Here is a 16,084-nt window from a genome sequence, read left to right as displayed (position 1 = left end):
GGTATAGCTGTGTCTCTAGCCAAGCTGATCCAGTACAGCTGCAACACTGGCATCTACCCAACAATGTGTAAAATTACCCAGGTATGCCACAAAAAGTAGGACAAATCCAATTTGGGCAATTATCACCCCACCAACTTACTATCAATCATCAACAAAGTGATGGAAAGTGCAATTGACAATGTTATCAAGTGCCACTTACTCACAACAACCTGCTCACTGATGCTCAGTTTCAGTTCTGTCAGGACCACTTGGCTCTGGACCTCATTACAACTTGGTCCAAACATGGACTAAAGAGCTGAATGCCAGAGGTGAGGTGACAGTGACTGCCCTTGATTGCATTTGAGTCAGTGTGGCATCAAGGAGCCTTAGTAAAATTAAAATCAGTGGGAATCGGTTGGAGTGGGAGTAGAGCTCTCCACTGGCTGGAATCATACCTAGCACAAAGGAAGATGGTTGTAGTTATTTGAGGCCAATCATCTCAGCTCCAGGACATCACTGTAGGTGTTCCTCAGGGTAGTGTCTGTGCCCACATGCAGCAGGACCTGGACAACAGTCAGGCTTGGACTAGTAAGTGGCAAGTAACGTTTGCACCACACAAGTGCCAGGCGATGACCATCTCAAACAAGAGAGAGTCTGACCATAAAATAAAAGCAAAATACTGCAGATGCAGGAAATCTGAAATAAAAACAAAGTGCTGGAAATAATCAGCAGGTCAGGCAGCATCCGTGGAGAGAGAAGCAGAGTTAATGTTTCAGGTCTTTGACCTTTCATCAGAACTGGCAAAGGTTAGAAAAGAATTAGGTTTTAAGCTAGTGAAGGCAGCGCGGGTGGTTTGGTGGGAAAGAGAACAAAAGGGAATGTGTGTGAGAGGGCAGGGGAGATTAAATGACAAAGTTGTCATGGAACAAAGGCAAAGAGAGTGTTAATGCTAGTGGTGAAAGACAAAGCATTAGACCAGAGAGAGTAGAGTGTTAATGGCAGAGTAATGAGCAGCTCTGTCCAAAAGCACATGAAAAACAGGCACATGGTTAAAAAATAAAATAAAATGATCAAAAAATTAAAATAAGGTCAGTCATGCTCTTAAATTGTTGAACTCAATGTTGAGTCCACAAGGCTGTAGATTGCCTAATTGAAAGATGAAGTGCTGCTCCTCGAGCTTGCGTTGATGTTCACTGGAACACTGCAGCAGACCAAGGGCAGAAATGTGCGCTGGAAAGCAAGGGGGTGTGTAGAAATGGCAAGCAACCGGAAGCTTAGGGTCATGCTTTCGGACTGAGTTCTTCTTTTGACATTCATCGGTATTATTATTGCAGAATCCCCTACCTTCAAAATCTTGGGGGAATCTCCAATGACCAGAAACTTAACTGGACCAGCCACATGAATACTGTGGCTACGAGCAGCTCAGAGGTTCGAAATTCTGCAGCGAGTGATTGACCTCTTGACTCCCCAATGCCTGTCCACCATCTACAAGGCTCAGGTCAGGTGTGTGATGCAATACTGTTCACTTGCCTGGATGAGTGTGGCTCGAACAACACTCGAGAAGCGCAACACCATCTAGGACAATGCAGCCCCCTTGAGTGGCACCCCATCCACAACATTCACTCCCTCCACCACCGACGCACAGTGGCAGCAGTGTGTGCCATATACAAGATGCACTGCAGCAACTCGCCAAGGCTTATACATGAGCACTTCCCCAATCCATGACCTCTACCAGCTAGAAGAACAAGGGCAGCAGGCATATGGAAACGCCACCACCTGCAAATTCCCCTCCAAGTCACACGTTATCCTGACTTGGAAATATATCACCATTTCTTCATCGTCGCTGCTTCAAAATCCTGGAATTTCTTACATAACAGCACTGTGGGAGTACCTACACCACACAGGCTGCAGTGGTTCACAAAGGCGGCTCGCCACCACCTTCTTGAAGGAGGGGGAATAAATAATGGCCTTACCGGTGACGCCCACATCCCATGAACGAATATAAACAAGGTCCATAATCAAGATCCGTTATAAATATATTGCATTTATCCATTTAAAAATAAGTTCTTGATTTTAGGTGCATGATGAATTAGTACAGAACATGGAGAACACTACAGTTGAAAGCTTGATACAGAAGTTTGCTGAAACAAAAGGCACTGGCAAAGATAGACCTGGTAAGATTGTACTGTCTTGTGTGCTAATGAGTTAACATTTCACTTTTTTTTCGAAGTCTATAAAGCTTTGTAACAATTTTTATTTGTGCTGTTGTTTACTCAGATTTATGGTGTCAGTTTCATCTTTAGCATGTGAAAGCAATATTTCTCAACATTGACTGTACTTCAAGGAAGTACGTCATTGGCTGCAAAGCGCTTTGGGACATCCTGAGGTTGTGAAAGATGTAGAAATGCAAGTTTTTTGTTTCAAAACAAAGCAATAATAAAAGTGTGAACATTGCTTACTTAAGCTGTTAATACATAGGCGCAGATCTGTTGCCAAGGATAGGAAATTTTTGCTTTTGTGGTCCTTGAACTATATATTATGAAAATCCTTTGCTAAATTCTTCTTTAATATTTCGTAGTGCAAAATTTATATACATTTTTTTACAGGTCACAATACGTTTTCTGTGTTTGTGCTGTTTTGTCACTGCAGAGCAACTAAACATGTTTTAATGGTTGTCCTAGGAAGCACTCCTGATCAGAAGGCCATCTATAATATGTAAAATATGCATGTGAATATATGTAATATAAGAATTCACTATTTAAAAAGGCTTACCTTGCAGTGGCTGTCCTTCTAATGGGAACTGCTATCTTTGTGGCATTTCTGAGGTCAGTTGCTAAAATGCATGTGTGTATTATATATATATATACCTTAGATTTTGTAGGGGCTGATTTTTTTCTTTAAATAATAAACAGTATTTTTACTTCTAATTAAAAAATCACAAGTTTGAGCAGGTATTGATGACCAGATACTTATAAGGATGTAGTGAAAGCTTATTCCTTTAAAAACAATTTACTTCTACTTAGAGTAGTAATGCATGGAGCCTTTTCTATGGGTTAGAATTCCTTAGCAAGATTTTTGTGGGTTATGCCTATTAATAGAATTAAATTTTTTAGCATTTTATGTTGAATGGGTCCTCTTTAATTGATGATGTGATTTTTACATACTAAGGACATCCCAAAGCACTTCACAACTCAATAATTTTTTGAAATTTAGTGTTTTTTTGTGGGCAAACGCAGTAGGCAGCTTGGAAACAGAAAGGTGTTGTGGAAAAACATTTGGATTATACACTTCCTTACAAAAATGGGCCAGTAGTTCTTTGAACCTTGTATTGTGCAATGATTTTACTTATACATCCCTAAAAGTACAATAGAATTCTGCTGGCACAACTGCAGAGCTGTTTCTCTTTGCCCTGGATGGAGTAGAAGGACAAATGGTTTTAAAACACTCATTGCCTCCTTTATTGTTTTATTTTCTTCAGATTGAAAAAAACTGATTGTTCCAGCAGCTCTTAATCAGAAGAAAATGCAGTGACCTATGCTTACATTGTTTCACGCTTGCAGCAAAATATTTTTTGTATATATGTTTTATAGTTTTGCAGATGAGAGGCTGAGAATTTTCTGGAGAGCACAATCCAGGAGGATAGTAAGTGGGTGGATATCCAGCAGGGTAGGAAGAGGCTGACAGAACAGAAATCCTCAGGGAGTGTTCCACTCTCAAACTAGTTTTCATTGCTAAATACTGGTGAGGGTGACGATGCACCAGGGAGTGCAGTCTAGAGAAAATCGCGAGTCCACGGCACCATGGGGCAAATGACTGCAGGGGTTTGGGGGGAGGGGGTGCGCAACAACGTGTAGAAGCGTAGTGTTCATAGGGGTTTCAATAGTCATGGCGATAGAGGCAGCTGGTCGGATGATCTCCATCTTAGTGACAAAGAAGTCCATGAGCTACTCGCACTTGTTGGAGGTGAGGGTGGAGAAGACAAGGTAGAGAGGTTTAATACGACAGTTTGCAGTGGAGAAAAGAAGCTGGGGGTTATCTTTGCATTCCTGCATGATCCTGGAATAGAGAACAGTATCTGGTCCAGCTATATCTGGCAGTGAATGGCGAAACCAGTTGTCTGCTATATCCATTCAAGTTTACATCCTCTGTAGGTGAGGGATTTGAGATGACTGTCATACCAGGGGAACGACCAGGGTGAGAGAGAGTAATGGTTTTAATGGGGACTGGGGCATCAAAAATGGAGGTGAGCTTGTGGTTGAGCAGACTGGTAGCAGCAGAAATGTCCTGGTGAATGGAGGGCCAGTGGCTAGACAGTTGGGATTTTGAAAGTGCAGTTATAAGTGAATTATAAAAGGAGTTTCTTCCAAGGGCCAACACAGAAGGAGGTAGGTTTGGGAGGGGGAAGGTGGAGTGTGGGTGAAGAGTAATACAAGGAAGTGATCAGAGATGGCCTTATCTGGGTTATGGTGAAATAGAAGGGGAGTGGAATTAATTGGAAAACTCTTTCAAAGATCCGGCATGTGCATAATGGATCAAATGGCCTCCTTCAGTAATGTATCATTCTATAATTGAATATATCGTATAATATCTGATGCACTATACAAAGACTTTAGTTTGGTGCATTGTAATTCTGTGATTCTGATGTCAAATAATAATCATGTCAGGCTTGGCCCCTGCCGGATCTTTGAAAGAGCTTTCCAATTAGTCCCAATCCCCTGCTATCTCACCATATGTCTTGTCACACAGTCATAGAGTCCTTATGGCATAGGAGGCTATTGACTCCATGCTGGCTGTCTGTCGTGCAATCCAGTCCATTCCATTCTACCGTTCTATCCCCGTAACCCTGCAAGTTTATTTCCCTCCAGTGCTCAACCCTCTCTGTTACTTCATCAAAGAACTCAATCCTTTTATTAGACATGATTTTAACAAATTTGTGTTGGCTGTTGTTTTTTAACACACGTCTTTGTAAGTGGCAATTCATTTTGAGCCAGATTATCGTCTCTAGAAGTTTCCCCACCATTGATATTGACTAGACTGACCTGTAGTTACTGGGTTTATCCCTCTTCCCTCTTTTTTGAATAAAGGTATAACATTTGCCACCCTTTAGTCCTCTGGCACTGTTCCCAAATCCAAGGAGAATTGAAAGATTGTCGACGCAGCATCCGCTATTTCCACCCTTCCCTTAGCAACATAGGATTCATTCCATCCGGACAGGATGACTTTCCTACATTTGATTTTGAGCACTGCCGACCTTTTAAGTATCCCCCGCCTTTGACTTATTTCTATGTAACCAGTTTCTCTACGCGCTCCTCCATTTACTGCGATATTGGCCGTATCCTTTTCGTTTGTGAAGACAGATGCAAAGTACTCATTCAGTACCTCAGCCATGTTTTCTATCTCCACAAGAGTTCCTTCTTGCTTCCTAATCAGCCTCATCCTTCCTTTTACTTTTTGCATGTTTGTCTATCAAAGTATTACTATCTAGCTATGAAGGTCATGATTGGTTGGGTGGACTTTGGATTATTAAAGTTATACACTGATCTAAAGTTTCTGAATCAGTTGACATGCCATCATGCATTTCTGATTAATGCCTCAATCATTCTGCACATTTTACGGCAATATAGCATGTTATATTTTGCCCCACTAATACCAAGTGGCCTGTAAAGCGCTTGTAATTTCTGTAAATGTTTTAGTGGTAAGACAGTCCAAAAAAGGTGATCTCACATCCCTACTGTAGTTGGCTTCAAACTTGACCAACCTGCTGAATGATTTTAAATTCCTAATGGTCAAAAAGAGTAGTTATGCCTTCAGTTCTGCGCTATCATTCCAAATTTCATTATGATTCTGGGTGACTAAGCTGTGGGTTCTTTGTATATGTTTGATTAGATGTATGCAATACTTTGCTTTTCTGCATTCACACCACTGTTAAAGTGAATCTGATACTGTTTTGGCTGCTGCAGTATAAATGAGGCACAAGCCAAACCAAAGTAATCTTGGTTTCTGGCAGTTAACCAATAATTTACTAATTCATCAGATTTAGTGTCTATCTAAAGGGAATTAATGAATATATTGTACTTGGAAAGGATTGAGTTGATCATTTATTTGGAGAGGGAGAGTTATCTTTTAGATTTTTCAACTATGCTAGATATGGAATTACAACTGTAATCCTTTTGTAGGTATTTTATTAATTAGTAGATGCATACACCAAAAGAAATAAAGGCTGATAAAATTTGGAAATTAAGACAAATGTATCATGGAGACAGACTTTGCACAAAGTTGACTTATAAGCCTGTATATCTAGACTTTGATCTTCATTTTGTCACATTTGTTTGCTCCTCTTGCAGGAAATGTATTATTTCTTCTGGTGAAAACTGAAAATTCAATGTCAAGGGTGTATAATTTATAGCATAAGATGGTGGACTGTGTGGTCGGGTGGTCTCTTCCCTTCAGAAATGTTTCTTTATCTTACAGATAGGCATATTATCTTATTTTCATCAAATGCCTGTATGTTTAAAAAAAAATTAGTGAGTTTCTGTCTAAGTATAATCTTTGACCACATTTTTGATTTCATATAACATTTTATAAACCATAATTTCTAATATTTTTCTTAAAGTAGCATAAATAATTTCTGAAGTTCCCTAGTTCTAATGTAAAAAAAATTGTTGGCTTTTTAATAATATATGTGCATATTGGTCTCCAGCTATTGCAGTATGTCTTAAAAAAAAACTGCAATTTTCTATTTTTTAAAAAAAGACATCAGACACAACTTAGAGATTGCTTGGATGTGTTTTATGTATACAAAAATTGACCTTTTGTGTGCAAGCTCAACATCTAAGTACCAACGGTTACCATTTGTTTTGACAGCAGAATTAATTGAGGCTAAAACATTTCAAATTCTTCTTGTATCAAGCTGTTCATTAGGGATTGCACTCTGGCTTCAGCGCTGTCAGAAAAATAACATGTTTTGCCATGATTAAATAGCAGAATGATAGTCGGTTCAGTGCTTTTAAGAGAGAGGTTGAATAAACTTTCGACTGCAGAAACAATTCAGAAGTGACGTGCTGCAAGGGGGGTCAGAATGTGCAGTCATGTCCAGCTGAGTTGTCAACTGGCTGTAAGCCAGGCACGCAAAGGCTTTGTCGCTTCATGCAACATTTGAAGAATATACAATTTAAAAACTGTCCTTTCATGCATGATTTCGTGGCTCAAAAACATATCTCGTTATAAAAATTGGTCCATTGTCCGTTTACATTTTTGAAGAACCTCTTTTTAGTATTGGCAATTATTTTTGTTTTAGTTGTTCCCATATTACAACAAATGTTGGAGTTTGAGACAGTTTCAGCATAAATTGCTCCAAATGATTTGAAGCAAAGATTGAACTGATAGAAATGTTTATTAGTTAAAATACCTAGTGGTATATTTTCACTGAAATTTTGTTTTATAGCTCTCGAGATGTTTGCTACTTGCCCCCTTCCAAAAAAATGGCAGAATTCCCCAATTGATGTGTACAGTCCTTCATTCAAATATTGCATATTCCAGTTTAAAATCAAAAAGATTTATTCTTAAAATGTGTATTAATGTTAGATGTTTCTGCCAAGACTACAAAAATTGCAAGAGTACTCAGTAACTGATGCTATCGTGCATTATTTTTGAAAACTGTTTCCTATTTAAAAATAAAAGTTTCTCTTTTTAACCCTTTGCCAGCACTACATAATTTCAGGGAAGGCACAACTGATTACTTCAGTTCCTATCTGGTACTATTTTTCAGATAGGTACACTATGCTTGCTCCTTCTTCTGTGGAACCTAACTGGAAGCTAATGGAACAACCAGAAATATTGCCTTTTTTAAATTAAAAAAAATACTTCTTAAATTATTTTAAATTTGAAAGTAACAAATGATCTATTATCATTTTTAATCTGCATTTAATCAAGCTATTTAAATATATCTGACTAAATTAAATAAAATTCATATCTATAAACCATATGTATTTTCTAGAATTATATTTGTCCAGATTCTCTCCCAAATTTATATTGTCCTACATTGGATATGTTTGACTATTTTCTGAGATTGTAACACAAGTGCATTTTGTGGTCTGTTGGTTCAGGAATGTACATTAATACCCTCGGATATCCAGGGTTCATTTGGCAAAGTGTTTCTCAAATTACCTGATATAAGGCCTTTTAAGTGGCAAACAGTCCACTGAGAATTCAAATTTAACATGAAATGGATTTTTGCACCTAATTGATAGATGAAGGTACATTTGTTTTTAATTTTATTCATTTCTAAACTGATTACTAGCAAACTGTAGTGGAATTGCTGTTGCATATGTGGAATGCCTTGAATAATCTTGAAAAAAATAAAATATTGATGAAATTTAGTTTGCTATCTTAAAGAATCTGATATTTAATTGATGTAAAGACACATTGTATAATATAATGGGGGATTTTTAGTGCCTCAGTTGAAATTCCTGCTGAAAGTACAAAATTTGGTTGATTTATACCGTCCTTCCCAACCACCTCCTGGCCTGGTTGCAATTCACCTGCCCCTGTTGATGGGTTTAGGTGATTACTCTGTACGCAGTGTATCCATACAGGCCTGGGACCTGTTTCTGATAACAGGCAGACATATAACTTCTGCTACATACCTGAGAAATGCACGGCATCAGTAACGCCCTACGATTGTGGGGCATTCTGGCTTCTGCCCAAGAGCAGCAGCCGGTAGGCCTGTAGACCTTAAGATTTAATGGGCACCTGAAAGCAAAAGGCATTCAGCTTTTCAGGACCTCTGCTGCCTTACTGTCTGTCCCTCTTAGGTCCTCTGTTTTGAGGGGAGCTAGATGAAAAACCTAAGGTCTTGTACTTCTGGGCATTCTCTCAAATGGGTTGCTGCCTGGTGTCGGGAGCAGAAAAAGAGACAGAAGTTACAATTGCATTACTCCTACTTAAAGAGGAATGGATTTGAATGTTTGCTTCGGGAGAAATCGCAGGGCAACACAAAGGTCTTACTTTACAAACAGAAAATGCCGGAAATACTTAGCAGGTCTGTCAGGATCTGTGGAGAGAGAAACAGAGTTAATGTTTCAGGTCTGTGACCTTTCATCAGAAGTAAGAAAAGTTAGAAATGTAATAGGTTTTGAGCAAGTGAAAGAGGGGGGAGGGGGGGAAAAAACAGAAGGGAAGGTCTATGATAGGGTGGAGGCAAGACAGATTAAATGACAGATGGTTTGTTGGTGCAAAGCCGCAGGGAGCGGCAATGGGGCAAGTGAAGAAAAAAAAGATGTGTCGAGAGGAGGTGTAAATTTGAAGGATAGCAAAGTAATTAAGAAAGAAATGAGAGAAGAAAATACCAGTGAAGAGGTTATGATCTGAATTTGTAAAGTCCAGAAGGCTGTCAAGTACCCAATCGAAAGATGAGGTGCTGTTCCTTGAGCTTATGTTAAGTCTCATTGGAACACTGCTGAAGGCCAAAGAGTGAAAGGTCAGAGTATGTGCAAGGTGGAGAATTAAAATTAACGCTGACTAGAAGCTTGGGGTCGCGCTTGCAGACTGAGCGGAGATGTTCCACAAAGTGATCACCCAGTCTGCGGTTGGTCTCTCCAGTGTAGGATTCTATTCCATTGTCCCAGTTTCTCCATCTCTATTGCATCTGTTTGGAGGATGCAACCTTCCTTACTAGCACTTCTGATAGTCTTCCTTTATCCTCAAGTGAGGACCCCCACCCCCCTCCCCACTGTGGTCGACAGGGCCCTCAACCATGCGTGTTTCATTTCACGCCCTTCTGCTCTCACACCTTCCGCTCCACCAGCCTACAATGGATCATCCTCTGCCATTTTCGCCACCTCCAGTGTGATGCCAGTACCAAACATAACTTCCCCATCCCTTTCAACATTCCGAAGGCACTGTTCCCTCAGCGACACCCTGGGCTACATCTCAATCATTCCCATCACCCCCTCCCTGTCCATGCAAGTCAGGAGATGCAACACCTGCCCTTTCACCTCCTCCCTTCTCGCTGTCCAAGGCCCCAAACACTCCTTTCAAGTGAAACAGCGATTTACTTGTACTTGTTTCAATTTAGTGTACTGTATTTGCTGTTCATGATGTGGCCTCCTCGACAGTGGGGAGACCAAATACAAATTGGGTGACTGCTTTGTGGAACATTTCCATTCAGTCTGCAAGCGTAACTCTGAGTCTCCAGCCAACTGTCATTTTAATTCTCCACCTTGCTCTCACTCTGACCTTCTGTTCTTGGTCTGCTGCAGTGTTCTAATGAAGCTTGAGGAACAGCACCTCATCTTTCAACCGGGTACCTTTCAGCCTTCTGGACTCAACATTGAGTTCAACAATTTTAGTTCATAACCTCTGCCCATTTTGTTTAATTTTTTTTTTGCTGGTTTGTTTTTTTCTCATTTCTTTCTTAATTCCTTTACCTATCGTTCAGATGGCTGCTGTCCTGCCATTTACACCTCTTCTCGACACATCTTTTGTTTCTTTACTTGTTCCATTACCGCTCCCTTTGCACCATGAAACCTTTTGTCATGCAATCTCCCCTGCCCTCCACCCTATCATAGACCTTCCCTTTTGTTCTTTTTCCCACGCTCCCCCCTTTCACTTGTTCAAAACCTATTACATTTCTAACTTTTCTCAGTTCTGATGAAAGGACATGAAACATTAACTCTGTTTTTCTCTGCCCAGATGCTATCAGACTTGCTGAGTATTTCAAGCATTTTCTGTTTTTGTTCCAGAATTCCAGCATCTGCAGTATTTTGCTTTTATATTACTGATCTAGTTTTATTTGCTCCTTTGTGCCCAGGGAACACTCCCTGGAAACAAAGCAGAGTAAGTTCAGCTCTAAAACTTCACAAAAGATTATCTGATCTCTCTGTTTGAAAATGTAAAAGCAATCAAACATCTAACTTTTCATTTAAAAAAAACTAAAAAATATTTTGACTGCTGAATTGAACCGTTCTTTTTACAAAACTGCAGTGAATTTTGAAAGAAACTTGATTTGAAACATAATCATTTGTTTTATTACTTTAGGTTCTGTTGAATTTGAAGAATGTAACATAGCCAATGCGCTAGAAGGTAAATGGTCTGCTTTTAGTAAATATGGTGGTGTTACTTATGATGCATCACAGAGTATGGTGTTCATCAGGTTGACTTTCAAAATCCTGACAGCAACGGTTCCTCTCGCTCTCATCAGAGCCAGAGATTTTCTCCTGAACCCTTACCACCCATAATAGGGTTTCCCTTGCTCGTATTTCTACAGTCTTCTTTCTGCAGCAGATTCTTTCATAGCATTCTGCACGCTGCATATCTAACTGTCTCTGTTTTAATTTCCTGCTCACCAGGGTCTCAATCTCTGTGTCTCTCCTCCTTAAATCTTTGTCTCTGCTTATGTCAATAGAGAAAACAAAACAGGAACGAGGGGGAAGAAGAAAAGGTTGGGAAGAGAGGGAGCCTGTTCAGTGGCAAGAGGCCAGAATGCAGGGTGGTCTTGGATTCCCAAGAAGTCTCTTTCACTCTCCCTTTCCTTTTATACCATTTTACCACCTCTCAAATCTGTCCCTACATTCTGCCCCTCTGCTTCAGATAGCACTTTCTAATACTCTCTTCTCCCCCTTGCCATTGAACAATTACTCTCTCTACCATCCTTCCCCCACACTCATTCCTCTCTGTTTTCTCTCCTGTAGCACCCTGCCCCCCATATCATTTCCTTCCCTTGCTTGCCCCCATCCCCCTTTCTCTGCTTCCCCTTCCATTTCTTGTATGTGCTCAAACTCACTTTCCTCATTCTATTCTCCACTCCTTTCCTCCTTCCTCCTCAATCAAGCAAGAAGAGAATTGCCACAGGCATGGCTCTTGCAATACAGAAAACCAGCTTAATATATATGAGAGACATGAGAAATTATTCTGTCAAATGAGGATAGCGAACAATTTAAAAATGCAATATGCTTATGTAATTTGGAGATTAAATAATAGAGAAAATTATGTCTCTGAAGCCCAATACTAGTTCTTGTTGCAAGATTGGATCTGTTATTTTAGTTACAATTCTGAATTTGCTAACCGATATTTCTAATGCAGGGGTGAAGAAGACAAGAAGAAAAACTTTTGGAATACCAGGACGGATAAAAAAAGAAAAAGATACAGATTCAGTGTGAGTTGTTGTTTTAATGGTACTATCAAATGTTCAGGAGATATAGGACATTTTTATGTTCTTGAAGTTGTACAGCAGTTAAAATTGTCAGCATTTTATATGAATGTTCTATTGATATTCATTGCATTTTAAAGAAGTTTTATTTTAGCTGAAAGCCACCCATTCTGCAGAATTTTTGTTTTTACAGTACTTTACGCTTCTACAGTGAAAAATGTTTCTGGAATTTTGAGAGTGACGGTGTTAATTAGAGCTGCTTTTATATTATGGTAGTCCCATGCTATTGCTACCAACTCCTGACGTGAGGGTCTTGCATAGTTGGTGACAGCAGTAAAGATTTGCTAAATTTACTAAGCGAACTTGAGAAGATCTTTTTTAAAACTTGGGTCTCCTTGTCTGCTTAGGAAATCTGTCAATATTTTCTTTGTTGCCACTGGCTTTGTAAGACCCATGCGCTGGAAGGCAGTGCCTCGAGGATAGTGCTAGAGCAGTATAAATATGGCTTGGGTGACTTGAGATCAGATCCTAATTACAATTGGCATTTAAACTTTGTCTTCTCGAGGAGGAAGGGAGTCTAAGCTCAACCAGGTCCTCTAGAAGGGAGGGAGAAAAGTATGGCCCAACTGGGCAGCGCAGTGGTTAGCACCGCAGCCTCACAGCTCCAGCGACCCGGGTTCAATTCTGGGTACTGACTGTGTGGAGTTTGCAAGTTCTCCCTGTGTCTGCGTGGGTTTCCTTCGGGTGCTCCGGTTTCCTCCCACAGCCAAAAAAAAACGACTTGCAGGTTGCTAGGTAAATTGTACATTATAAATTGCCCCTAGTATAGGTAGGTGGTAGGGGAATATAGGGACAGGTGAGGATGTGGTCGGAATATGGGATTAGTGTAGGATTAGTATAAATGGGTGGTTAATGGTCGGCACAGACTCGGTGGGCCGAAGGGCCTGTTTCAGTGCTGTATCTCTAAATCTAAAATCTGTGGAAGTCATACTCTCTCAATATTTCCTCCCTTCAATAATCTTAAGGTTTTTAAAACCGAAGCTTGGCATCAAACTATTGCTGCTTGTCTTCTTTTGAGTCTTTTCTACTTTGATGTCCTGCTTTGGGGACCTTGACTCTAGTTTTTCTAATTAAAACTTAGTGTCTCAAAAAATGGAAAATGTTATATTTATCCTTTCCTGTATTTTGTTTAAAAACAAGTCATGTTGCTGTGATGGTTGTTAATGTCACATATACTTAGTGATCTTGACATTGTTCATTTACTTCTACTGTACTTAGCATGCATGCTAAATAACAAACTGAGAACTATACAATAGGTTGATATCTGGAAGTGAATCTAAAGCAATGATTCCATCTTAGGTTTGATGATTTTTTACTTATGGTTTTATGCAATCACAGTTGCTTAGTTGAATGCCATCACAGTTGCTTAGTTGAAGGCCTGGCTAATAACTCACTGTTCTCATAGAACTATTACTCTTCTTGTTAAACTATAGCTTTTCCCCCTGGTCAACCAAAGTCTTGCATGTTCAATTTAAAAGTTGTTTTATTCTATTGTCTTTCTCAGTAAAAACTAATTACAGTAACATCCATAGAATACAGTCCAATCCTTTCTATCATTGTCTTAAAACATGATGTTGTGGTAACTTCTTTAATGTATAAAAAGTGTTTTACAAAATTACAGATATGAATGTACCTTAAATAATAAATAATGCAGTATTGTAAATGTTGCCAGTGGTAAATACTAATTGACTTTTTTATTTTTATGTGTTTATGATTTAAATGTTACCAGCAATTACATTTTGTTTTTATTTTATTCCTTCTACAGGGAATCTCCAGATGCTGATTCAGTTGTAAGTAGATCTAATAATGAACCTAGTTTGGTGGTACGATCAGTCTCATTCTTCTGGATACTGTAACATTTTGATAAATTGTTGCAAATACAATATGGGAAAAGATTTATCCGTTTGTAATGTCTCAGTTCAACTCATGAGAACAACTCATAACTAGGTAATCAGGTAATATACCTGGTAAATGGCTCACTAAATTGATCAACCAAGCACATGTAAAATAGAGACCTGCATATAGATGACCATAGTCTAGAAGTTTTAAGTGCAGTGTAGTTTTCAAGCAATTACTTCTTGTGCTGGGTGTATTTGTTTAAAAGAAATAAGCCTTTTACTAACTGAATGTTCCTTACTGGTCTTCAAACACAAGACTATCAACTGCTGGCACAAAATGTATACATCTACAGAATAAGAAATTGCATGATACATAACTGAGTAATAGGAATTTCAGTTTAAACAGCCTGAGAGATGACAATTTTCTTTCCTCCTTCCTTTCCACCCTTCACTGCGCCCCCCCGCCCTCCCCACCCCTGGCCATCCCCATAAAAAAACCCAGAAAACTCCACTTTGTGTAGCAACTTAACTAATTAACTGACTGAAGAATAACTGATAAAAATGATCCATTTGAGGCGAGGAAATTGCTGTGATGTGCATCTGTGCTTGGCAGGCTCAGATGCTTAGCTGTTTGAACTACAGAGCCAACTTGCATCCTCTTAACAATTTTAAGTTAATTTTCGAAACCTGACTGCTCTTTTTATATTTTACTGTTGTCCAGTGATCTTTATCTTTTAAAGCTCTTTCAGATTTATATGAATTCTTTTGCTTCATTTTGATTTCTTAGTTTCACCAATAACATTAGACACGCAGAAAATACACTATATTACAGACCTCGCCATAAGAACGTTTTAAAAGTTCTTTTTATGACTCTGTTTTAATATTACTCAGTGAAAACCTTAAGTACCATCTGAAATTTGATTTAAAGGGATTGGCTTGTGTGCTGGTTCTCACTGCACATTCACCTCTGGGCCTCGACACTACGGGTTCAGATCAAGTCCAGATTGATGGGATGAAGAAATTAGAAGCCTTCCATCTGCTGTCTATTTCCTGTCTGCTGATTGTAACAGTCCTAAATAATTTTAATCACATCCCAGAGCTGCCCTCATTTGACAGTTTTATTCAGAGACTGTAGGATTGCTGATATGAGAAATTGAAAAATATCACACTTAATGTACAATGGGTGGTGTCCTTCTTGGATTGGGACAGAGTATAGGGAGCTATACTTTGCATTTAACTGGTTTAGTTGACCTTGGACTGCTAGATTCTGACAATATCTGAAAGGGAAAATGTTCCTTTTACCAATATCTTGAAGTAAACTGAATTATTGAAACGAGAAAGAAAGAAGCACTTGAATTTATAAAGCATTTATAACAACTATAAGACATCCCAAAGCACTTTACAGAAAATTAAGTACATTTGAAGTGTAATGTAGGAAAAGAAAATTTCCAATAGAACATATGTACCCATTTCTGATTTGGACTCCTGAACATATGTACCCATCAGTTTGGACTTTATTTGAACCTGTAGTGTCAAGGTCCAGAGGTGAATGTGCAGTGACAGCTGAAAAATCATAATGAACTATGTATGACATTTTGAAACTTATTTTGTTTTCATTTTTATTTCTATTTCTTATTCAATCTATCTCTGTTTGCATGTCAAATACAATTGCACAAGTCCTCAAATGGAGCTTCCTGTGTCTACCATGGGAAATTTGATTTTCAGAACACTAAGTAAAATCCTGCAGGTATAGCTGTTTTCTCGGTATTATAGCTGCAGTTTCCTTCTTTCTTGACCTTCCACTGTCCGTGTCGTACGGGTGAACATACAGAAGATTTCAGGGAGAATACTTTGTAGTAAAACTGCATATTGTTGCATAAAGTTCTGCTGCCAGTTTTGTGCCCATACACATTTCATCTTGTGTCCCTAGATAACGTTGAGCATAAGGAATGCTAGATGATCTTTCATTTCCTCTTTCTAGTTAAGGGTTGCGTGATAGAAGAGCTGAACTTAGTATGGGATAGGATGCAAGGAGTAGATTTCTTAATGAGTTGGAATT

At 39.0% G+C, this 16,084-nt stretch overlaps 1 protein-coding gene across 1 annotated transcript in view; it reads left to right on the top strand.

Annotated features, from left to right (window-relative positions):
• The window catches only part of fcho2 (FCH and mu domain containing endocytic adaptor 2), a 311,078-nt gene that overhangs the window by 142,276 nt on the left and 152,718 nt on the right, over positions 1-16,084 (top strand). Inside the window, exons 8-11 of the mRNA XM_068029556.1 lie at positions 2,057-2,153; positions 11,017-11,061; positions 12,061-12,133; positions 13,953-13,977. Of these exons, the coding sequence (XP_067885657.1) occupies positions 2,057-2,153; positions 11,017-11,061; positions 12,061-12,133; positions 13,953-13,977 (240 nt within the window). The remainder of the gene's footprint in view (positions 1-2,056; positions 2,154-11,016; positions 11,062-12,060; positions 12,134-13,952; positions 13,978-16,084) is intronic.

This window comes from Heterodontus francisci, chromosome 4 (genome assembly GCF_036365525.1).
Source record: "Heterodontus francisci isolate sHetFra1 chromosome 4, sHetFra1.hap1, whole genome shotgun sequence".
Classification (NCBI taxonomy): Eukaryota; Metazoa; Chordata; class Chondrichthyes; order Heterodontiformes; family Heterodontidae; genus Heterodontus; species Heterodontus francisci.
Note: the sequence above shows the minus strand (reverse complement) of the source record. Positions and strands in the feature narration are given on the sequence as shown.